Source organism: Lepisma saccharinum, chromosome 3 (assembly GCF_977018435.1).
Source record: "Lepisma saccharinum chromosome 3, izLepSacc3.1, whole genome shotgun sequence".
In the NCBI taxonomy this organism is placed as follows: Eukaryota; Metazoa; Arthropoda; class Insecta; order Zygentoma; family Lepismatidae; genus Lepisma; species Lepisma saccharinum.
The window spans coordinates 130,896,000-130,922,109 of NC_139231.1; the positions used below are offsets into that span (position 1 = coordinate 130,896,000).

General features: G+C 39.1%; 1 protein-coding gene across 2 annotated transcripts in view; it reads left to right on the forward strand.

The window, feature by feature from the left end:
- LOC145986006 (transforming growth factor-beta-induced protein ig-h3-like) overlaps positions 1–26,110 on the forward strand; it is a 72,226-nt gene that overhangs the window by 21,650 nt on the left and 24,466 nt on the right. For both annotated transcript variants that reach the window (XM_083120172.1, XM_083120173.1), the window contains exons 2-4: positions 16,333–16,431; positions 24,474–24,538; positions 24,990–25,135. In XM_083120172.1, the coding sequence (XP_082976298.1) occupies positions 16,333–16,431; positions 24,474–24,538; positions 24,990–25,135 (310 nt within the window). The remainder of the gene's footprint in view (positions 1–16,332; positions 16,432–24,473; positions 24,539–24,989; positions 25,136–26,110) is intronic.

Sequence of the window (26,110 nt, forward strand, 5' to 3'; positions counted from 1 at the left end):
TATAACCACACAACACAAACTGGAAGGTTCATGTTGCTGGTATGGTGTAATTGAAGATTCTTCGGGATCTGGATTGCAGAATGCAAGAGATTTGAGATTTGATTCAGAATCCCAGACAATATATGCTGGGTGTTCCAACAAGGCTTCATACTTTTTGAATTTGCAATTTTCACTTGGATTGGGCATCACCATATGAACAGGTTTATGGTTGCCACAGTATTTCAGATGCTCAATTAACTTGTTTTTAGCAATTTCTGCATTTTTTTCACGAACCCCCTTCACCATTTTTTGACCATCAAATACAGTTAAACATCTTCTGCACAACTTAAATATTCTATTAGATTTGTCTAGTTGTGTTCTGACTATAGCTTCAAGACTGTGTATCAGAGTGTAATGATATGTGCCATCCCCTTCAATTAAGAGCAGATCAATCGGAATTGCAGATTCATCATCAAGTGTACTGATTCTGAGAGGATCTATCAAGCAATTGCCAGTGGAACAAATAAATACATTAATAGATAATTGTTTGCCATTGATGTGCCTGGCCCTTTTTTCAAATTTATCAATATTCTGAACAGACATTGGATATTCTAAACCCTCCATTGCATCGTCAAAATCATGTTCATGTTGTTTGTAATAATTTATTCTCTCAGGATGCCTTGAAACTGGATACAAAGCAGCTAATATACACCACAAAAAGCATTTCTGGTCGGTATTTTTTATATTAACCACAGCTTGTTTGTTTTTGATATTAGCAGGTAATGGCAGATATGTAGAACCTTGTAATGGGCTGAATTCAGAAATATTAACATATAACTTGTGTGGAGAACCGCATAGGCTCCATCCGGACTCTTTTGCTGCAAATTCAGAGTGTTTAATATTCAATTGATCTATCAAATTGCTTATTATTTTGTCTGAATTTGTATTTGAATATACCGGTACAGTTTCTGTTATGTGGGGCTGTATAAATTTTGTGCCATTTGGTTTCTTATATTGTGCAAACAATTTAAGGGACAGTTTATAAGAGCCATTTTGTGCATTAAGAATTGCCTGCAGATCAGAATTTATACTGTTCAAAAAATTCTTAATGTCACATCTTGGCTCTGATACAAACCGGTGATCCCTTAATTGGCCGTTAAAACTGCTACGGATGGGTGCATGGCGTGGCTGCTTTGCTGGTCCAGCATTAACAGGTGCTTCGTGCTTTCTTTTCAGTGCTTGTGAGGGCAATGTTGATGATTGTGCAGAGCAAGTATTTTTATGTGTATATGTGAAGTATTGCATGCTGTATTTTTTATGGCATTTGGGGCAAATTTTTGTGGGAGTTCTGTATTTGTCTGGGTTACAAATCTTTTGGTGTCTGGCCCAATTAGAGCTAAATATATTTTTATTGCATTGATTACAATATTTTTGATTCGGCATTTTTGTTGTTGTTTATTATATACAATTTCTTGGGATTCAATTCAAAACTCTATGCTGGATCAGTTGGGTTCAACACTGTGCTTTGTGTGTGAGTATGTGTGTATGTGTATATACACTTAATATTTTTGGCTTTGGTATTTATATACAATTTCTTGGGATTCAATTCAAAACTCTATGCTGGATAAAAATATCAGTTGGGTTCAACACTGTGCTTTGTGTGTGAGTATGTGTGTATGTGTATATACACTTAATATTTTTGGCTTTGGTATTTATATACAATTTCTTGGGATTCAATTCAAAACTCTATGCTGGATAAAAATATCAGTTGGGTTCAACACTGTGCTTTGTGTGTGAGTATGTGTGTATGTGTATATACACTTAATATTTTTGGCTTTGGTATTTATATACAATTTCTTGGGATTCAATTCAAAACTCTATGCTGGATAAAAATATCAGTTGGGTTCAACACTGTGCTTTGTGTGTGAGTATGTGTGTATGTGTGTGTGTGTGTATGTGTGTGTGTGTGTGTATGTGTGTGTGTGTGTATGTATATGTGTATGTGTGTGTGTGTATGTGTTGATATTTTTGGCTTTGGTATTTATATACAATTTCTTGGGATTCAATTCAAAACTCTATGCTGGATAAAAAAAGCAGAAATAGGCCACAACATGGCCACAAGTGAACCGGAAGTAAGCAAACCGGAAGTAAACCGGAAGTGGACCGGAAGTAAACCGGAAGTGGACCGGAAGTAAACCGGAAGTGGACCGGAAGTGGACCGGAAGTAAACCGGAAGTGGACCGGAAGTGGACCGGAAGTGGACCGGAAGTGGACCGGAAGTAGACCGGAAGTGGACCGGAAGTAAATATGTGTGGGTGGGTGTGGGTGGGTGTAGGTGTGTATGGGTGTGGGTGGCCTAGTTTTAAGTGTGGCCACAAGAGGGGCATATTTTTAACAAATTTATGGACAACAATCTCACAGAAGTGCCTTTTGCAAGTATAGACAAATCAATCTAAGAGAGCTCTTCCTTTCTGAAAAAGCTCTTCCTTTCTGAAGAGCATTTTTACAAAAATCTTGGATTAGACGGGGTGCCACACTAGAGCAAAAAACTCATATAGGCATGTTGAGCAAGTTTTAAGTGTAGCAAATCTGCATGAGAGAGGCTCTTCCTTTCTACACTTGTAAGTGGTCCTGGTTATAGCATCAATACCACTACTATATCCGTCTCGCGTTTCGAAATAAGCAATATATGTAGCGTGTTATCAGTTATCACACAAACTTCCAGAGCGTATATAGAGATCATTAAGCAACCAACTTTTCTTAACAACACTTTTTCTGCTTGGTGTCGATGCTAAGAGCCCTCGAAAAATATATATTTTGTCATGAATGTATGCAACCATAGTTGCTACTGGTAGATTTACTTTTAAATTACGATAAACAAAACGCATTTAAAGAATCAGTATCCGTTGCATATGTCTGAATAAGCGGAATAGCTTACCAAAGTCTCGAATGTATAATTCCATATCATCATCTGCATTTGAAAAACAAATAACAAACACAATGAAACATCAGTGCCTTATTTGTAATTCGAGGCAAGTTCCATCACATTGGAATTCTTATGTTACTCTGTTTATTTTGGAAATTCTTCATAAAGAGTCCCGTCATTAGTAAAATAAGAACCAATTATTTTTATGAATGTCACACATATTTTATCATTCACTAAACCTCAGAAAAATCATATGAATGTTGCATCAATGCTTTTACTTTTTTACATACGAAAAGGTATGTAGTAATAATTACGAAAATTATCATCATTATCAACCAATAACACACTGTTACAGGCATAAATGTCATGTCGGAATATACATCCCAAGGTGGAGCACTTGAAAGGCCCACCATGTGAATTTTGCCTCCTATGTGCGTTACATTTATGATTTTATAAACAAAGGTAATACAGAAACATTGGGAACACCCTACTAGGGAACTTATTTTCATTTTTTTATGAAAATAATCACAGCTGAAAAATCGAAAAACAAAAGATGGTGTGCCTGCCCCTCCCCCTCTCTCGGAAGAGGTAAGCTATGGTTAATCATCAGCAGCAACAATGGTGTGTCCTTACGCAGCTTCCAGGAAAGGTACTGGGAACAGGTAACGCCCCATACCTCTCTTTAGACTTGCAGAAAGCTCTTTGAAGCATTATCTCGCCCACACGCAAGGCATAAGCTCTAAAGCAGGACATATTTGAAAGCGTGGGAAGTTACCCTTGACGCTCGTCGGTAAATCCACAATGTATTTCAGTGTGATCATAAAAAGCGAAAAATAAATTCTAGGAGACAAAATTGCTTTCAGATCCTCAAATTCTATTGGGTGCCTAAGTCCTTGGGCCTGAACATCACCGTTACCCAGTCTTCAAACCGATACGACAATGCTTTTGGACTATCATATCTTTCTCATTGTAGCTACTGGTGGCAGAAACTGTTAGTGGAAGGAAAAGTCGAAATATCCCTCCGTACAGGGAAATTTTGAGGGGATTTAAGGCAATTTTTGTCTGTATTAGACCGGATTTGAGAACAAATCCATAAATAATAAAATATCTTCAAGCTTCATGTAAAATTCCAAGACTGGTTCCACTGTTCTAGTGTCCTAATATGCCTATTTTACTGTTTTGGGGCCTAAAATCGGTCGCATGTTTAAGTGTGTTTTAAAAATGTTTATGAACATTTTCTTTGCTTAGCAATATACAAAATATATCTAACATACCAAAATACCTAAGCAATTCATAGATTATATTTATCTGCAAAACCAAAGGTATGTTTCTGACATTGTTGGCCGTGGTGGCTCAGTCGGTAACGCGTCTGACTACCATGCTCAAGGTCCCGGGTTCGATCCCCGGCCGGTTCAAATCCGGGAACTTTTCTAACGATGGAAGCGGCCCCGGCGCCCACCCAGCGTCGAATAACATGGGTACCTGGGGGAAACCCTGGGGGGTAAAGGCGGTCAGGGGCGTGATGCTGATCACATCACCCCCACTCACGACCGGATCAAGAAAGTGTGGGGCGTTACCCCCACACCCCCTATACGCCTTCATGGCGTGGTGCTAAGCACAGGGGAGCACTTTACCTTTACCTTTATGTTTCTGACATTTATTCATACATTATTTTTAATGCAGAAATAAGGATATTGTGAGAAATATATATACATACAGTTACAATTTTACACAGGTTAAAATAACAAGGCTGATTAATATAATTTTGAAACTGTATATTACTTACATCAAAATATATAGAAATTTTTTGAAAAGTAATTTTGTTATATTTAGTATTTTATGGCATTTTATAGCTTTAGAGCCTATTTTGGGTGAACTTAATTTAGGCATCGAAATGGGCGATCTTCAAGTGCCTCAAAGTCTGAGAGCTGGTGACTGTTTGCCTTTATTTTGTATTTTTGTTATTCCACGTTACTTTTCTGCCACTTTGAATAATCGCGACAGTGAGGATGAGTGGTGATTAGACGAAATTGATGAAGAAACACTCACAAGGAGCACCCATGCACAGACCAGACTCGAACTAGGGGCTTTAGGTGGTGATATCCACTGGCGTACGGAGGGAGGGAGCCGATGGGGCTGCCAAACCCGACATTTTGAGAAAATCAGAATTTGCAAACAAAAGCAGTGAAGAACTCCAGGGAAGTCCAAAGTGATGCATTCAAATCTCTTAAAATGTCCCTTGATTACCATTTTTGTGTTTGAACAACTTTTAAGTTAAAAATACGAGATATTGGATTGTCTTCCCCCTTCCTCCTAGAACGTAGATATGTAATATGCACCTTTACAATTCGAGCCCCCTCCGAAAAGAAAGTCCTGCGTACACTAGTGGCGATATCGAAAGTCTATCACTCAACGCTCCACCACAGAGGCGATCCTATTATTTTGTTTGCCTTTTTTAGAAAGGCTTGGTGAATGGAGGGATTTGTGTTACAAGAGTAATTTCCCTTCTGGGAGGAAATAAATGGGAAAACTAAGGTGATACTATCACCTAGGCTCCAAAGATTTACAGCAACGTTATTTCGAAACCACCAGGTGTTCGCTGTTCACCCAAGCAAAGAGGCGCCTGTAACTTGTCTGAATCACGAGGCCGCATTGAATCATTCCCGAGCTCGCTTGTTTAATAAGCGAACTTGCAGGTAAAAGAATGGTTGCGTAACTTCGCCGGGATCCACTCGCTCTCTCTCCATATTCGGCCGGAGGCTGGCGAGGACCTGTTCTGATCCTTTTCTCCAGTTGAGGGAGGAACGGGAGGGGCGGGGCTCCCTGCACCCACAATGCCTCCGCTCTGTCATCTTCCCATCCTGCAGGTAGTCCAGATAGCATCTGCAATGCGAGCACGGGAACGGCAATGCGCGAACTGAATTCTTATAGCTTGAATTACGTTTTGCATTCGATTCCGAGACCTATTGTTCACAACCCCTCAAATTCATGTATATGCCTTCAACAGACAATATGCATATTCTCCTATTACAGAGGCATAAAATTTGGCCCCCTATACTTAATCCTCGTAATCTGTGGAGCAGAAAAGAGGGGGGAGGGATCGAGTGGGCAGAGCGAAGCAGTAATCGCTGCTACGAAGGCTGGTAACTGCAGTTGCCTCCCTCCCCTCTCCATGCAATCCCATTCCTTCTCGCGTCACTACTTGCTTGAGTTGGTGTTTTAAGTCCACTTTATGCACAGTAAGGCTAATCGGGACTGGACCTACAGTTTAAAGTGGGATCCGAACCACTTGTGCCTCCACCGGGTATCGAACCCGGGACCCCTTGATTACAAGGCAATGACGCTACCACTGCGCCATAGGGGAGGCCCGCGTCACTACTTGCGTAGACACTTGTTTTCGTTTGCTTGCTCAAGAGATAACCGGGACAAAGTGTAGGCTATCTTTTGTTTTGAGCCCTGCTAATTATTATTATTGTTGTTATTAGTTATTTACGCACTAGAAGCTCCTTCCTTTTACCTTCTTTCATGAAATATGCAAGGACTTGAAATGTTTTATTTGGCTATTCTTACAATAATAAGGGATTTTAATAGTCGATGGTCTTTGATACTTCTGTTCCTTCAGCGTTCAGCGTCATATTTTTTGTGCGACCCTGGACTTGCGGTATCTACTACAGCCTAGCGGCAATTTTCCCTCTGTACATGAACACATTATTAACAAAGAACACAGGTTCAGTACAATGTCACATGTTACACATTGCTCCTACTCCGCGGTGCAGGGCCGGTCCTAGGTGTGTGCGGGGCCTAGGGCATACAATATAGCCTAGACCTTTAATCAAAATTTTCCCGATGTCTGAAAAAATCGGAGATTTTTGTTTATTATTCTGAAGTATATACCGGTGTCCTGTAGAATCACAATATAAACATTATTACAATTAATAAACAATTAATTCATATATTTCGTAATATTACCTTAGAGCAATAAACAGAATATGTTGAAGGTTAAAAACCAAGTAGCGTTTCTTTTGATTTTCGTCCGACGTTCATTATATTTAATAACAAATCTGGGTGTGTTCAATATCAAACTATTCTTTTACGTATCAAGTTTTTAATCATATCCAATAGCATTCTCTATTTTTAATCTACATTTAGTCATAATTATCTTGTGTTTGCTTTTCATTGAATTTACATTGTTTCATATGCAATAATATTTTTGCTTCATAATTTCATTCTATACTTAAACGATTATTGGCCGCGGTGGCTCAGTCAGTAACGCGTCTGACTACCATGCTAAAGGTCCCGGGTTCGATCCCCGGCCGGTTCAAATCCGGGAACTTTTCTAACGATGGAAGCGGCCCCGGCGCCCACCCAGCGTCGAATAGCATGGGTACCTGGGGGATAAAGGCGGTCAGGGGCGTGATGCTGATCACATCACCCCCACTAACGACCGGATCAAGAAAGTGTGGGGCGTTACCCCCACACCCCCTATACGCCTTCATGGCGTGGTGCTATGCACAGGGGAGGACTTTACCTTTACTTAAACGATTAGCGAACAATAATTATTTTTGATTGGAATATTTGAACACGAATTTTAAGTAGTAGGTACTTTCTTCAGAATATGGCTTCGATAATTTTGGATATTTTTAAGTGTGTAAAAACAATGCACGAAGTCAGGAAACTCAGATTAGTTGCTTAATTGGAAGCACCGGTGGCCTATAAACTTGTAATAAATTGTACAAAACAATTAGTTTTATCTGGCACGGGGCCCCATGAAGCTGGAGCTTCGCGCGAATGTCCGAGTTGCCTCTCCCTATGGCTTTTCATTGGCCGCAAAGGTGGCTTTTTCATTGGTGACGAGTGGTCAGCGCAATGTGTCTCATCGCCGCTGTTTTCTTGCTTTCAAGACTGGAATCCGCTACTTGTCCTCATGATGCTGGGTCAACATCGATATTTTGAAGGGGGTGATATGATCTCCCCTCCCCCAAACAGACACACGACACTCACAGTTAACGATCGGTAGATTTTTACAATGCTAACGCCGTAAAGTTACGGAAATCTTTTACAGTGTATGTTTGTCTCGTTCTTACAAGTCTTAGATTGGATCCAGGCACGTATCCAGAAATTCTTTTCGGGGGGGGCTAAACATCATTTTTTTTGCAGGGGTATAGATAGAACCTCGCAAGGTTTAAGGTCGATGGTGGCGTTTTAGTTCCAAAACGGCGGGGGGGGGGGGGGGGGAGGTGGCAAGAAAAGTTTACTTTCTCTTGGTAGACAAAGGTTAGCATTAAAAAGCCATAGTGCGGGGCCAAAAATGGAGAGCAACTGTCTCCTAAATCTGCCACTGTTTAAGCTGCGGTTTTCTTCTTCTTCTTTTTTTTCTTCTTTCAGAACGTGATATCGGGACATTTTTTATCACTCGACTCCTCTGTTGCAATGTGCGAACGTTGTGTTTGTGCCGAAACGATCTCAGTATGTGTATGTATGTCCGTTTCACGAAGCTGTTATGCAATGAACAATCCATTCGAATGTGTTCTCCCAGGTTTGGATATGATCCTTTATGGTGTTGTCACCTGCCTTCGAAACGTAACCTTAACAAAAATCCTAATTTTCCATCCTTGTGACTTGGATCTTCAAGATTTAGGAAGAATTCAGACCGAAGGCGCACACACGTCGTTTGCAATGAGTGACCCAATCAACAGAAACTTTTCACACCATGGCGGCACGACAGGCTGCACAAGCCTGTGTTCGATTTGTGAAATCCTCAAGCGACATGTATAGCTTGTCGCTTCGGTGTGAAACCTGGTGGGTCAATCTCATTGTCACCTTGAAACGCCAACTCGTGTTGACCACAGATGAAAAATATCTTGTCAACCGGTGGGAATGTCCCTTAGTTTATTCTATCTCCTTTTTCTGTGCTTGTTAATTAAACAGGCAACATCTTACGGTTGGGCATACACAAGAGATGTGCCATACAGAAAATTTAGCGGAAAATGCTGACTCTACCAGGCATACCGTGCCATTGCTCTACAGCGACAGCAAAAGATCAAGCGAAGCCAAGGGTGACTCGGTAGCTCACTTGGTAGAACAAAGAATGGCACGGTATATGCCAGAGACCCTGGTTTTGGAGTCGTGGTCGAGCTTGCTTTTTCCGCTAAAATTTGCACATATGCAACATCTTCTTGCTTTCTCTTCTCGACATTCATAAAATTTTCGGCATTCATGGCTGCCCCTTTGTGGTAGTTAGTGTTTGAGTGTTTTTCCAAAAAAGTTGACTTAAAAGTCATTTTTTAACCTACGAAACTCTCGGACTGCATACACGAAACTTGGTCCGGTCACAAATAAATCGTCACTCAAAACTTAGATTTTCAGTCGATCTGTGCAGCTTATTTTTTTTAATGATGCTCCAATGCCCATTACTGCTGAAATATTTACTTTAGATACCTTCAATCTCTTCGGCTCATGACCCGAAACTAACACTACACTGTCGGCAATGTCTTCAGCTTTGGACCCGAACTTCAGCACTTTCCAGGAAAATGTGTCACTAGTGCTCTTCCCCCCTCCTCCTCCCCGAATCTCTACATCTTATAAAACTGTCAACGGACACTGACTTATCACTAATCGACTGTCACACTTACTCGTGAAGTCTTTTTGAATTATTCTGTTGTACAGACCAACTGTGAAATTATATCCACATTATATTCTTTTTTTTTTTTTTTTTTGTAGTAATGCAACGAATCGCCCGACTCATGGCGCTACCTTCAACAGTGCTTTGTTGTGCAACTTCCAAATGCTGACAAATCTTTAAATAATGCTCAAGTTCGTTGCGACAACACCGAAAGAGCAAGAAAAGTTTACATACAATATTATCAATAACGGGGTTATCCTTCAGGGTTCTAGAACATTCTCCGCCTTTCCTCGATAATTATATTACTCCTATAATCACAATATTTTATTTCACACACACAAGCCAAAAACATCATTTTATCTAGTGTAAATCGAAAAATTTCGGAGGGGGCTCGAGCCCCCTGAGCCCCCCCTCTGGATACGTGCCTGATTGGATCCATCCCTGCAAGCAAATACGCGTGGTTGTTTTGTATACTGGTCGAAATATATAACACACTATACAAGAATGACGTTGACTGGAGATCAAAGCGGAATGTCTCTCGCTGGAGCTCCATAATTCATCCTCTTAACTCGTTCTTTGATAAAGGCACGGACCGTTAGTTACGCCCCCGGACAGTTACGCTCCCAAAGAAGGGTTAAGGTTAACCCCGTCACACCCGAAACAAGTTTGTTAGATTATGAAGCTACGTGTTCAACACATCTGATGCGTAGGCCATAACGAGATACGATAAAGTTGTGGTCTTATGCTTGCCATTCATCTTATAGAAACGTTGTTGGTTTACTCTGAGATTTCTCTCTCGCGAGGAATGTTGTATCCAAGTTGACTCGCAAAACCCACGGCGTGTGTATAGACCAAGCAATTGTAAGCAGATATTCCAACGGCTAGGTTAGATAAGACGAGACCGAGTCTTGTCTCGATACCATACCAATGGCAGAAAAAATACTTTTTGAGTGAGCTTGTTTCAGTGGACACGGTTGATTAGATGGTCTCTGTTCTCTTTCATTCTCTCTGCATGCCTGTCATTCTCTCTTTCCTTCTGTTCTATCTTTCTCTTCCCTTCCTCCTGCTCTCTGCCCTCCCCTTCACTTTCGTTCCCTGTCCTGCAGTGGCGTCGCTAGGCCATCTGCTTTGGGGGGGCTGCAACCAGATACATGACTTACTACTATTGTAAATATTTTTAATGTTTGAAAATACCAAAGTAATTAATAAGACAATAATATATAACAATCATAAGGAATTAAAACTAACATAGACTTACTGCATTAATTTTTATGAAAACAGATGGATATTCTTATCCTGTTTTTCTAATGCTGGTGAACTATGTCTTTATGTATCAGCTGTACTCTGCGGTTCGAATTTCTTCCAAATTATCAATAACACAATTCATGACACACTTCCTTCTCTATGGCCAGTATGTCAAGTGAGGAAAGTCTGTCTTGGCCCATACTATTACGCAAAAATGTCTTGATTCTCTTCAAACAGCTAAAACTCCTCTCACACGATGTTGATGTCACAGGAATTGTCACTGCAATTTGCAACATTCTGCATAAGTTCGGAAACATTTCTTTTGGAATGGCGTGCATTAAATGTAGTATGGATGTGATGGTGTACGTCAAGTTATTTAGGTAATTTTTTGCAACCATGATTTCAGCGATCGGCACTTGTAATTGAAAATAGTCACAAAAACCACTCAAGAATTGAGGGTTCAAAAACAAGTCAAAATTTGTTGTAAGTAAAGAAGGTGACATATGCTGAATTCCAACCAGAACACTGGAAGTTGCTTTATCTTTGAAACGACTTTCCAGCTAATTTATCATTTGATCAAGGATAGTGTAAAAAAATCCGCAGAATGCAGGTTTATCGGTATCAGTTTTGTGCCCCAGGGTTTCATTTACAACGTGGCCTTTCAGTGATGATGGTAATGTGTGAACACGTTTGTGAACTTTTGAATAATATTCAACACTTGTTTCATTGAAAAGTTACCTTCTGTTTCGCAAATGACTCTGCCTCTTTGTATACAGAGTTAAAATATTCTTCATTTCGCATTTCGTAAAGTGTCAAGCACTGCATTAACACCTGCAATTGCCTCCGCAACATCAAGGCTTGGTGACTGCAACTTGTTATTGAGAATTTTTGTTATGAACAGAAGCTCAATGAAAATAAACAGAGACATCATGGTTGAGAATTTTCTCAAGAATTCATAAAGGCCTAGGGCTGTACATTTATCTGCTGAATCTGATGGTTTCCTCAGATATTTCAAAAGAGCATCAGAAGTTTTTCTCACCGCAAGTAGAGACCTTATTTGGCAAGCCCATCTAGTGCTACTTAGATTTTTTAGTTCTGCACAAACATTTAACTGCACGAACATTTACTTCGAATAATAAATTTGTCTATTGTTGTACGAACAACAGTAAATGTCACAAAAAGCTTTGATAACAAACACAATATCACAAACTCCGTAACACAAAACGCACCACTACCGTTTCCTCGCGTAGCAACCGTTGTGAAAATAGAACAAATGACGGCGATCGTTTGCACTGTTACCAGCTAAAGACATGACGTGTCAGATGTAAGATCGTGGTTTAAGAAAAAATTATGTCACAACGAAACGATTCTTTCCGAGAATATGTATCTAGAGGTATGTTCCTGCATTAACAATTGTTCAAATATGTTTTCTCGAAATACTGTATGTAATAATAGCTAAATATTGGGGGGGCTTATCGAGGGATTGGGGGGCTGAAGCCCCCCCTAAAAGGGCCTAGCGACGCCACTGCTGTCCTGATAGCTCTCTTACTCTCTGTCTTTTCCTGCCTATTGCTTTCCCCTTTTTTCCTTTCTCTTCTGCTCTCTCTCTCTCTCACACACACACTCTCTCTCTCTCACACACACACTCTCTCTCACATACTCTCCCTCTTTCAGTCTTTCCTTTCTCCAAGAGTGACGCAAAGTAAAACAAGTACTGTATATAGCAATCTATGTAGTTTTCTGAGTTCACCTATATTCTACCTACAAATCATCATGGACGTCGTGAGGAAGGGTCGAACCAGTTCATCGACACCTCCTGGAAATTGGCATCATTCAAATGAAGTTATAAAAGAGCGGAAAATATTCCAAAATTCAAAAAATTAATTTATGGCTAAAATTTCCCCCTAACTTTTGAAGATTTTTCTTGTGCGAGGTATGTAAAAGTTAATAACAAAATCTAATAACTGCATGTCAGTACACTAACTGTATTAAATGAAGGGACTGTAGATAAATTGTTTTCATGTTGTGTTTACCAAATTCAGAAGGCTTCACTGAGTCCAATGCAAATTGTATGACGTGGTAATTTTACTCGAAAATTGAAGGATGGCACATTTTACTTTGTAAACTAAAAAATTACCAAAATATCACTTACCATGTTTAACACCCGAACCCTTCAAATGTAAAACGATAATTATAATTTCATTAATGAAAAAAGAGCTGTGTCGGATGGATATTCATTCATCTGGTTTATCAAGTACAAAACTCTTTCAAAGGATACAGTAATAATAATAAAAATAGATATTATTATTATTTGTAATAACATTGGTTTATTTTTATTGGTTTATTATAGATATTGTTAGATAATAATAACCATTACCACGATGGTAATAATAATATACACTCGTCGCGAATTGGAAGACATGAAATTTTTGCATAAAATCATGAGTGGCAAAATTAAATCCTATTTTTTTATCAACAAATTTCATCTACGAGTCCCCACCGCCATCCGCTACGTAAAGCTCTTTTACAATCACACTACAAGGCTCTCCCTTCTACACCGGTATCTTTTGTACAGGCTTCCTCGCTCATATAATAACTTGCCTCCAGTGGGAAATGGCCCGAATACCTCCCCCTTAAAAAAATTCTTTTGACGCCCATGTAAATCATTTGCATTAATTTTAATAAAATGTGCAAGCACATAAAACTAGACTTCTCAGTCTACTTACAACACCGAACATAGCATTCCGTATGTAACTGTTCTTTATTGAGGGGCGAAAATCTGAAAGGTATCATAGTAATCCTAGATCTAACATGAGGCTCGACGAAGACAGGATGCACGACAGGCTCACTCGCCAGCCCCTCCTTTTGCTGGTACATTATGTCGTCACCTCATTCGGAAGGAAGCCTCGCAGTCTGCTGACGTTGAACAACTCCCGCCGACTAAATATGCCACTCCGTGACCTCAATGCGAGCTTAAGCTCTTATCCTGTTGTGCGCCGGCCTCTTTTCAAGTCGAGGTTTTACGTGTTTTCTTCATTAAAGTTCCATCGATGGCAAAGGGCAAATGCTCAACTCGTGCCTACCACTTAAAAGGATGAACAATCGTTTTGTTCATTTCGCTTCGAGGCACTATCGTTCTTGTTTTATTGGCCACATTTGTACTGATTTATATGTCTGTTCTTCCTGTTAATGCAGTACGTTTTCGTTCTTTCGTTTTTTTTTAAATTTTATTTTTAGACTGAAATCTGTCCCAAAATGAAAGTGTTAATTAGACTAGAAATATATCACGTCACTTCGCACCTATAAAATAATTCGTTCAGACTTTCAAGTAGTAAAATTCAAGACGTTTGTACACATATCACCAGTCAGAAAATTTTGATCAGCTGGGCAGGAACTGTTTATGAACAAATTACGGTGGACAGGTAAAATACACAAGTTTCACCCACATGTCGTGTGAGAAGCAGAGAGACGTAACTTAATTGATCAAATTTACAGGAGAGATGAAGTAATGCATTCTTAGGAATATGTCTGATTCTTAAGAAGAGTCCGTTAATTGGAGGTACGTGACTCCACCTTACTGCTAAGGACTCCAAATAGAGCTCTTCGGAGGAGATTATTTAAACAAAACTGAAAACAGCATTTTTTGGAGTTACGTTCCTCTGGTTCTCATCCCCTCTCTCATCCACTCCAGTTTTCTTGTCTATTTTTCTCTCGTACTCTTTTCTGCTCTATATCTTCCTATTTACTTTCTTCACCATTTCTCCTGATTTATTTTATTTCGCTTTTTATTTATTTTCCTTATTACCCCCCCCCCCTCTCTCTCTCTCTCTCGCACTCACGGGTGTTCCATTCTTCAGATTTTCTTTCAGAATCTCTGAGAATAACAAGATATCGTGAAAAAATCCATTTCTAATATTTATATTAAATCTCTCTTTGTGAATATTCATACGAAATATGTGCATAAGTCCAGAATGTATTTTTATTGAATCAGGTAGTATAATAATAATTATTATTATAAACTATTGTTTTATTATCATTTTATTACTATTATTATTTACTAATAATCATATTATAACCTTATACCTAAGTATAACCTTAGGAGAGTATTTTACTCGAGCCGCTACACGAATGAAAATCCAATACAACTGCTTGATTTTGTTATTAATATACATACCTCGATCAAAGTATTGGAAGTATGGTGGGAAATTTAGTCATAAAGTTTTGTAACTTATTACACTAAAATCATTTTATTTTTTTTAATTTTGAGAACTCGTGGATCCATATATCATTATATGTACTTAGATTAAGTGGTAGAATATGCCAGCACGAAGTTCTGATCTGGTTCATGCATTTTATAATCAATTTTTCCGTCAAACGCATTTTTTATTTTCAATATGCTGGTGAAATACTAATAAACTCAATTTTATTTCCTGTATCGACTATCGTAACAATAATAATTTTTTTTGTTTTTTCTCTTCTAATCAAATCGACTCCCTCCCGTTCCGACGGCCATGCTTTCTTTTTTCGTTTCAAATTCTCTCCGTTTCTATCTCTGTCTCTTCCCGAGTTTCATTATTCTCTCTCTTTTTCCTGTACTTGTTTCCATCTCTCCTTGTCACTTTTTCCTCCATCTCTCTAACTCATTGTTTGTATCTTCATCTCTTTCTATTTCTTTCTTCTTCTGTTTCTCCACTTCTTTCTTTATCAATCCCTTTCTCTTTCTATTTATTGCTCTGTATGTGTAATATCAACGATTCCGGAAATTTCTAGACTATTCGCGTGCTCTACCAGCAATTATTAAATACATCAGGCCAAGTAGTGAAGAATAGCCACATCGTCGAACATTTGGAGCCGCTCGCAGCAGAACTCGCAAGCGATTCGTGATTACCAGGATGTTTGTTCTAAGTGGGAGAGGTCGTGGTTCGTATAGGTGGTGATGAGTTTACCAGAGCACCGATGGCTTTAGCAGCGTTGCTGAAGCGTGACTGGACTCGAAAACCTCTTACCTGCACACACGAGTGAATGAAAGGGGTGCAGGGCAACTGACAATCCCAAGAAAATTAATGCTGACGCCTTTTAATCAAGGTATCCTCGGGCACATTTTACAGTTTAAACTGTAGCTCCTTACCAAATTAGGCTAATTCCGGGTGATCCGACTTGTTTGTCAAAAAATTAATATAAAATCAATTACAACGCCTGTGATATTGTTATAGTTAGGGCTACATCATTAAAGAACAATAATGCAGAGTAATTTTGCTGGTTTTCATTAATGTTTTTAAACAAACTTGTTTTCGGTAAGTCAACAACTCTTAGCTACCCAGTTCTACCCTACTTTTAACTAAGTGCGGAAGCACACATTTAAAACAAATATGGATGGGCCAACAAGAATCAACAGGAAGGGAGGAAATCTCCTATAGAAAGTTTCGTCCCTTTGTGCCACCACTCGATATATTGAATTAAGTGTGTGTGTGAGAGAGTGAGAGTATATTTGGATATTGTCACTTTTAAAATTGTGAATATGCAATAAGTTACTAAAATTCATTTGTTGCTATTCTTTCAGACCAAATGCTTGTGTAGTAGAAGAGATGCCAGGAACTAACTGGCAGCTATGGACTGAATGTAAATATTGGCTGGACAGAAAAATCTGTGGGCAAAAAACGTGAGTATTTTCATGTATGTATACCTATTATAATATAATTTTCAATAAAATTAACTAAACATTTTAAGCTCTACTCATAATACAGTAAATAAATTATTCATTTTCCAAGAAATACTCTGTAAAAATACTTTAGCTTGGTGGCCAAGTGCATTACGTGATTGTCTTCTCAGGTTCGAGACCCGGCATGGGTGTTATCTGTAACTGTACCTTCAACATTTCCAAAATATATAAAATATATATGTAAAATAACAAAAAAAAGAAATACAAATTAGGACTATAGAAAGAAGTACTGGAAAGAGATTATTTCAAAAGAAGTAAAAATTTTACATGTAATTTGTTTTTACTGGCAGACGTATGCACACCAACGTGTATTTTCACAGGTGATGGCTGAAAAAGGGGATAGTCGATTTTTCCATAGATTGTAATCCCCCCCACGGTTCCATCCCTACACTTATGAGGAAAAATACAAGGTTGTATGCTAGAGTTAATTACATTCGTGAAGATCAGTGATTATTACAGAACAAGCCTTGATACAAGTTCAGAAACTTCAATAATAAGATTGTGAATGCAGGCACATAGCCAGAGTCTCGGGGGCTGAAGCTATCCTCGAAATCCTACAAATATCGAATTTAAATAGTGTATAGTGGTACTTAACTTTACTTACTTAGCAGGATTAAAGATCTTGTATAATAAGTTGTAATATACTGGGCTTCTACTTCGCCACTTTTTCACCATTAGATGGTGCTGGTGATAAGAGATGAGCCCCGCTCCCCCCCAAAAAATCTGGCTATGGGCCTGTGTGAATGTCATGTAGTGCTCATCATACTAGCTAGGCCACTGCCACTGAACCATCTACAGAGAGATTCTTTAGAATAGCTTATTGATAAAACATTGGTAGAGTCCAAACTGAAACATACACTTCAACATTACAACCTGTCCCATTAGGAGCCATTAGGGTGACCAGACCTCTTATTATATCCGGACATGTCCTCCATTTTAGGTGTCTGTCCGGCGTCCCGGCGGATTTTTTAGAAATCAGTAAATATCCTCCTTTTTTGGAAAGAGTATAGAATCGACCATAACAAATATGCTCCACAGAGAATGTTTCCACACATAACGATCATCATATCACTTGGGGCGCGTTAAGTATTCGAGCAATGCTCACCTAGCATAGGAGCTGAACACGATCACTTTCCAGACTGAGTCATTAGTAAGGGTGTAGGGGATCAAGAAAAGTCGGTACCGGTTAAAAAAATCTGCCGTCCCGATTCCGACTTCTAGAGATGATTTCCAGACTTTTCCGGATGCCGAGCAGTCCGGAACGGAACTTCCAAATGGTAATTTTTAAAAGTGGTCCATTCTTGATGTTTTCAGTAGGGGTGTGCGGAACAGAATTTTTTGGGCCTGGACGGGATAGGGACGGGAAAGTTTTTAAATCCCTACATTCGGGACGGGAAAAATTTCCCGACGATGTTCGAAATTTCCTGAAGCTCTGAAAATCTCGAATTCTACACGTCATTTTCACTTTAAGTGATTGTTTTTTGCATTTCTTGAATAAAAACTAACAATTTCCGATAAGTTCCAGAAATTTACAATGCAGAAAACGTCGAGAATTAACGACTTTTTAAAATGACCATTCGGTATTTCCCGACTGCTCGGGATCCCGAAAAGTCGGGAAGTCATTTCCCGATGTCAGGATCGGGACGGGATTTTTTTCCCCGATCCCGGTCCCGACATTTCGGGATCCCGCACACCCCTAGTTTTCAGCATTGTAAGTGAAATTGTTAGCTTTAATTAATAAAAAAACTTAAGACAAAATTAAGTGTAAAGTTCGTGATTTCCACAGCGTTAGAATTTTTTCCCGTCCAGAAAATTTCCTGACTTCATCGGGAATTTGCGAATTTTTCCCGTCCCGAACGTCGGGATTTAAAACAATTTTCCGTCCCATCCAAACAAAGTTCTGTCCCGCACACCCCTAGTCATTAGTACGTATTATTCTAACTCGTTGCTTCGCAATCTGAAACTTCTGAAACACATGTAATCTGAGCAGTTCCTTTTCGGTTGATTGATATGATTTATTTTAATTCGCTTTTCCGACACTTTTGGCTAATCGCGAACACACATACAGCACACATCTCCAAGGGACGTCCACAGGACGTCCACAATGTCCAATTCATATCCATGGATATTGTGGATGTCCAAAAGACGTCCTATGGATGTCCCGTTCTGGATATCCAGGATGAGATATCCATGGGACGTCTATGGGATATCCCTTCCTGGATATCCAGAGAATCTCCAATCCTGGATATCCAGAGAATCTCCCATCCTGGATATCCATAGGACGTCCCATTCTGGATATTCATGGGATATGTGGTATTACGTCCACGTGTTATCACAAATTTGACATAAATGTTTTGATATCCGTGTAAAGATTCAGTCATAGTATCTTGTGTCAATTATGTTAGCACTCAAACTCCGTTATGCAGTAATAAATCGTAAGTTAAAAACATCTCCCACAGGAATTGCGTTGCCCGTAGGCCCATTGTCTTTTCAACGAGTCACACATTCGCGCCAAGCAGGTGAAATTTGCCACGAGGCTCTCTTTGTGTCTCCTCTCGAACACAACGGCAGTTTGCATGAGGACGTTGCCTTGCGTGGTAGTGAAGAATAAGCGCTGCTTACTATGCTTATGCGTGTGAATACAAAGTACTTTTCGGATGTGTAGATACGTGTGTGTGTGAATTTGTGTGCGCAAGTGTGTGTGTGTGTGTGTGAGTGAGTGAGAGAAAGAGAGAGAGAGTGGAGTGCTTGTTATAAGCATATGTGTACTCGAGGTCTTCGATTTGTGTAAATCTAGTCCAGGAATGTTCTTTTCATATCCAAAGTATGTGCGAAAAATATCAGCATGATGTCCAGATTAGGTACAATTTTAGTCCAGAATGTATCCTTATCCACAATTAAATAAAAACATCCAGAAAATCACGTGAATTCATGTCCGAAATATGTCCAAAAGTCATCCATATAATGTCCAAAACACATCCAAAAATGATCCACAGGATGTCCAAAACACATCCAAAAATAATCCACAAAATGTCCAAAACACTTCTTTCCTGGATATCTTATGGACGTCCCCTGGATATCCTATGGATGTCTACTGGACATTTCGGTACATCCTATGGATATCCAGAGGACGTCTATTAGACGTCTCCTGGATATGTGTGTGCTCGATGAGGATGAGCGATAATATGATGATTTTGATGAAGGAACACTCACAAAGAACACCCATGCCCAGGCTGGGATTCGAACCAGGGACCTCTGGGACCCTCCACCAGTGGTAGTGTAAGGTTGCTGTCAGTTTCCCCTGCTGTTGAAGAGTACTAGAAATGTTCGTGGCATTAAAATCATATTTCTTGACCCAATCTAAACTACATAAAATGTAAATTAGGTTCTTGGAAATAAGTTTAAGCGAAACTTACTTGTTACATTTGCATTCACTTATAGGGGATATTGCATTGTAATATCCAAGAATTTGAAAAAGAGTAAAATTCTGTGCTTCAGAGTATAGATATCTTAGTTATGATTGTCATGTGTTAAATAAGATTAGGAGATTGCTTTCGTTGCTTAAAGGCAAGAGGAAATTTCAAATTATTGAAAAGATCATCAGAATTATGTCAGCAAAGTGTTGGTACTTTATTTATTAATGAAATTATGAGTAATGGCAAATGAGTCGCCATTTTTTGCGGTGTCCTCTTTTTTATGACTTTGTCCTCCTTTTTCACCATGCTCTGTCCTTTTTTTTAATGTATGTGTCTGGTCACCCTAGGAGCCATGCCATGCATGATGGCAGGCGCGTCGCCTGATAATGTTCACATGAGCACGTGAACACTCATGTATATGACTTAAATTGCGTACATATTAAATGCAAACACACGCATACGTATATTTATTCGAAAAAATACTATGTTTGATGTGCGAGTACACACACACAATTTACTCTGACACGACTTCTTTCACGTCTGATAACTTTTTTAGATAGTTGGTAACACTGACTCCTACAGTGTTCCACGGAGAGCGTTGAACACAATTGCTGTGCGTGTTGCATAGAGCTGACAGCTACGGGGCTGTTGGCCACTATACCCCGAAGATGTTCACTTCGCTGTGCGAACATTGATGCAAGCGATAATACTTCTTTCATTCGGCACCAGAGTGCAGCATATACAAGGCATGTCTAGGCTACATAGTTGCAAACTTTAGCGACAATTCGCTAAACGTGGCGGATTTTAAGAGGAACAATTTCCCCTAGGTCCTTCTTGTATTACTTCAAATATAGCATGATTTTGAGGGGAAATTGTTGAAAATAAATGGAACTGTTAGTCTCACTTTTTCAATTGAATATGAAGTTAACAAGGGAGATGAGTACATCTGCATTCAGTACAAAAACATTATTGTGAACACTCGTATGCGAACCGCACGCGACGCCACTGCATGATGGTAAATAAGGGTAGAAAGTTAGTGGGCAAAGCAAAGCAGTGCTGCAAACGACTCGTAGCTGAAGTCACGTTGCTCCCTCCCACAACCCCTTTCTGTATCATGCTTTCATTGGCCAAGCCCTCTTTAAACACTTCTTGCACAGGACTTGTTTTTGTTCACTTTCTCCACAGATTCCTAGTACAGAATATACTGTAAGTGATATTTTTTAACACGTTTTATTTTTTAACACAGCTATGACTTGGAAAGGCAAGGATACAGAAAAGTTATGAATGTGTGTATAAATACACTGAGGAATTGGCTATGGGAGGGGATCAACTGCACTGTGAATGTGAGTATGAACAAGAAAATCGAGCAAACTTGTTCTCGTTTGCTTCAGTGATTGATTGATTGATTGATTTTGGTGTTTTAAGTCCACTTTATGCACAGTAAGGCTAATCGGGACTGGACCTACAGCATAAAATGGAACCGAACCACTATGTGCCTCCATGTTTGCTTCAGTGACTCTAAGGAGAAGGGACCTACTTCCTCCTCCATAACTTCCCTCTTCAGCTTTCCCCTGTATGTAGGCATAACTTCCATACATATCTACTGAAAAATGCAGGTTCAACTAGTTGATATATTGCAGTGGCGTATGCTGGTTCTAACGAGTGGGTAATCTCCGACCCTTGATCCTCAAACTCCAAAAGTTTCCGTGCAATTTATGTCAGGATCCATATTGGATTTAGGAATATTGTGTGGGAATGTTTGTCTTATTGCTGCGACCGCAATCAATTAATTCTCGTTATTGCAGTTTAATATAGGCTACGTGTAGAATTTCAAATAATAAAACAAGACAGTATTATAAAGCTATAAAAAAACAACCTGTGAAATATAAAATGAAAGACGTGCACTAGTGAACATGTACGTCCGCAGGATTTTTTCCAGGGAGGGGCAAGGAAGGTATTTTTTTCCAGGGGGGGGCCAAACAAGGCACATTTTCTCCAAAAAGTGTTGTTCTCTAGAAAAAACATTGCTTAAATTTGAATTTATGATGTTCATGCAATAATTAACACATATTATTGTGGCTAAAATGAAATTATATGTGTGAAATACATCATTTTTGGTTGACTTTCATTTTCCAGGGGGGGGCACGCCCCCCCCCCCTTGCCCCCCTTCCGGACGCCCATGCTAGTGAAATAAAAACCCGCAATATTAATTTAAGTGCAAAATTCAACTTACTCCAGGACCCGATTACTTGTGCCGTACCACATCCAAAGCAAGCTGTCTGTCCAGTTGCACGTCAATCGTCAATACGTGTCTGTGCAGCTTAACAAAGGAAGTTATGTGACTTTTTGATTTTTCATGTTTGGCAGAAGCGTTGCAAAGATTGTTTAGTTTACAGTATCCGCCACGCGTCCATATACATTCTTTTCAGCCCCGAAAAGTAAGCACGACCAACAAACAAGCTTATTAACACTTATACTTCCTGTCAACCACGGTGTTTTGTCATAATTTGCTTGCGAAAATGCCTCGCAGATTCCCGATTTTTGTATTTGTGTGTAGAAATAAGTTCAAGCGATGTCACTGGCCTACCCGTATTAACAATTTGCAACTTCTCCTGAAAAGATCTTGTCCCAAAAGGTTTCACCAGCAAATCTTGTATCACATTCATTATCCTTTAACACAGCACTATCACGACGAACACTAACACCTAAATAAATAATAAACACGAAGCACAGCACAAAGCCAACGACTACACGCATTCAGTTTCACGCGCCAAACTCCTGTTGTCGTGTTCCTGGCTCAGAATGAAATTCCCTATGAATGATAAAAAAAAAAAAAAAATCCCTTTCTTTGCTCGAAATTACCTGCAAAGGCAGGTTTTAAAAGTTCGAATCATTGCAGGCCAAAGCCAGAATTTTATTTCGGGGTGGGGGTGGGGATAATCCCTTATTAGCAGCCGCCACATAAAGTTGAAACAGTGGGGTTAGAAGTCCTGAAGATGAATCTGAGATTATTACAACGTATTTTTCAAGGTGTTTAATCCTGCTAATGAAGTAAAATTAATTACCACTATACACTTTTTAAATTAGATATTTGTAGGATTTCGGGGAGGGGTTTCAGCCCCCCGAGTCCTCCACCTGGCTACGTGTCTGATGTGTTTGTTCCTTTTATGTTTAATTCGTTCATCTTCATCACTATTACTCTAAAGAGGCGGAATATAGCAACTTAAATTAACTAATATATATATATATATATAATTTATTTCCGATATCTTTCCCTTTAAAAAATATTCAGTTCCGTGAAAGAAGTATTCTCGCTGCTTTTGAAGATTAGAGAGAAGAAACAATCACTATTTTTGTAAATACAAGAATAGGGGGAGTCAGCATATAGGTGTTTTTGCTTAAGCTTTGAATTTTAATTTAGTTTGCTTCATCTTCAATATTTAAGCTTTTCCCTTTTGATACATTTATATTCAAGTAACAAAAATCAGCAAGACAAAAGGAAATGTAAATTGAAAATTAGCGTAGAATTGGTTTGCCCATGTTATTAAAACATTCCTGTTCTTCGCACTCTACCAGGTATGTTATCCCTATTTCCCTTACAGAAGGCAATTTGTGAACCCAAAATTCCTGTTCCTGAGGACGAGACACAAAAGCCTTCCGGAGAGAATTTCGGAGGAGGGTTGTAGGTCAATGGTCGCCAGCGGAGGGAACGGAAAAGGGTCTGGAGGTGGAGAGTGCGACCGGACCGGTGGACTCTCACAAGAAGGAGGTTACCCTGGCCACGGAATCACCGCGCCTGAGAAGCAGTGTTTCCTCTTCCTTTTTCCTCTCTCCTCCCTCCTCTCCAAGGGTTGTAAGGGAAGCGGGTGTAATGACGTCAGGGTGAGATTCCCTGACTTCATTCCACCGGCTGGAGAAAGGTTCCTGGGCATTCAGCGGCAAACTGTTGGAAGCATTCGTACGCTGGAAGCAAAGAAATATATGCATCGAAATTGGTTTGGAAGAATATTGAAGAAATGTATATTTTTTTTAAAAAGAGAAAAATAAATACAGCTGGGTCATCTGCAATTACCTAGATGACCCAGAGTATACGCCGCTGATATATTGTGGCATTGCTTTACCTTCTCTTCTAGCTCCATGGAATTGTCTTATGGTAACACTAATTCAAGCTATAGTAAGTGACAATTGCTTTGGGGGTATGTTTCGCTGATTGGATTCCAGATACTATCATCAGGTTTAGCTTTCTCCTGATGTTTTCCCTGAGGACCTGTTACAAGTAATTGTATTACAATGGGATTTATTCCCTTAATATTCCTGATGTTAACTCTCTCACAAAAATGAGACAAAACAAGAGGTGATTCAGTCACTGAGTAGTAGACCAATATGAATAGATTTGAGACATGGCCTAGGTTAACTTTTCTACTGTATGTGTCAAAACGTAATTAGAGTAAAATGTTAGTATGGAATTTGTTCTAGTTGTTTTTTACAGCTTGGTATTTGTGAATTACAAAGAATAATGATACATAAAAGTATAATATTTGTTAATTTGTTTATGGGCTGTTTCAGTATGATACGGTATGAGTGCTGTGAAGGATATCAGCAAGTTCCTGGTCAACAAGGCTGTACGGGTGGTAAGTTCATTGTTTGCATCAGTTACATAGCTGCATTTAAATTTATAACCAATGCTGAAGAGAAGTTCAAAATTTTTCAAGTCAGTAAATTATCTTTCAGAATAAAACTCATAAGTTCATTAAGATAATTTATTTTATTTTCAACTAGACAGCATTTCGGCACCCACATGGTACTGTCTTCAGGTTTCACATGTTTTGTGTTTATGTGCGTGTGTATCAGGTGTTTGGCTTTAAGCTAGTGCAAGTAGTGCCACTGTACGTGAAAGTACTTTACATCTTTATATTCTTTTCAAGTTTGTCATAAGTTGAGGGGATCATTTTTATATCCTGGGGCTCTAAAAAAATTACTATTCCACACCTCACCATATGATGTGTTTCTCCCTTAATTTTTTCCCCAGATTCTGGTCCCCATCTAAACTGAGTTTCTTATTGATGTTATATATATTTTCAGTGAAGCCATTGAAAAACCTTTTGGAGACTGCAAGAGATTTGGGAGCTCGAAAGTTTGTAGAGTACATAGAAGAATCAGGGCTTGCTTCTGAGCTGACGAAGGAAGGAGCCTTCACTTTATTTGCTCCACTTGATGAGGCTTTTGAGGTCAGAATATTTACCATTTTTAATAATTAAAATTACACACTTTTGCGTGTTATTTGTTACTAACTTGTTCTGTTTCATTACAGCTGGATCTGAGTGTTTACTAGCTAGGCATCTTGTCTTTCTTAAATTTTCCATCCTACTGTTTTCAATTTCTAATCACTTCCTCTCAATTGATCCATTTGGTCTCTTTCTTTCTACTGTCAGTTCGGTGACCGAATATCTTAAGTGGTCAACTTCTGATCTCACCACTGAAGTTGCTTGGTTTGAGTCCTGGCCTGGGCATGGGTGTTTTCATCAATTTCATCTAATCATCTCTCATCCTCAGCATCGAAATTAGCCAAAAGTTTCAGACATGCAATGCTAAATAACAACAATTCCTCTTCATTTCTACTTTTTGCTTTTCGTTTTTTCTGGTGCTCTCTCTATTATTATTATTTTTTTGCACATGTTCATGCAATTTTGTTCTTGTTTCTTCTACATTATTTCTGATATGATAACCTGTTTGAGCGCTTTCTTAATTTCTTCTGCCCATTCATTTGATCCTCAAGCATCTATCATTTCTCCAGCTTGCATTCTGTTCCATTCCTTAGTGGTTATTGCTTACATTTCAGATGAATTACTTCCACAAATTCAATAATCCCCCCGTTTTATTTTCAAGCATAACAGTCTTAGCAAAGTATCTTAATAAATATGTAACTTGAATCCTTATGTATTTTTTTTAAATAATTGTTTTTTATTTCTACTGAGGAACATGTGTGTTTGTTTAACACACTCAATGACAATAATGTCTTACTGGTCTCTTGGTGGTCAAATACTCTACTGGCTGGACCACCATTGCTCTACATATTCTTTAATAAGATGGTAGTCAAATGCAATGGAACTCATTGGAGCTCCTGCATAGCCAAGGGGGGATTTGCCACTAGGCTATCATAGGCTATAGCCTAGGGGCCGCAAGTCCAGGGGTCACACACAAAT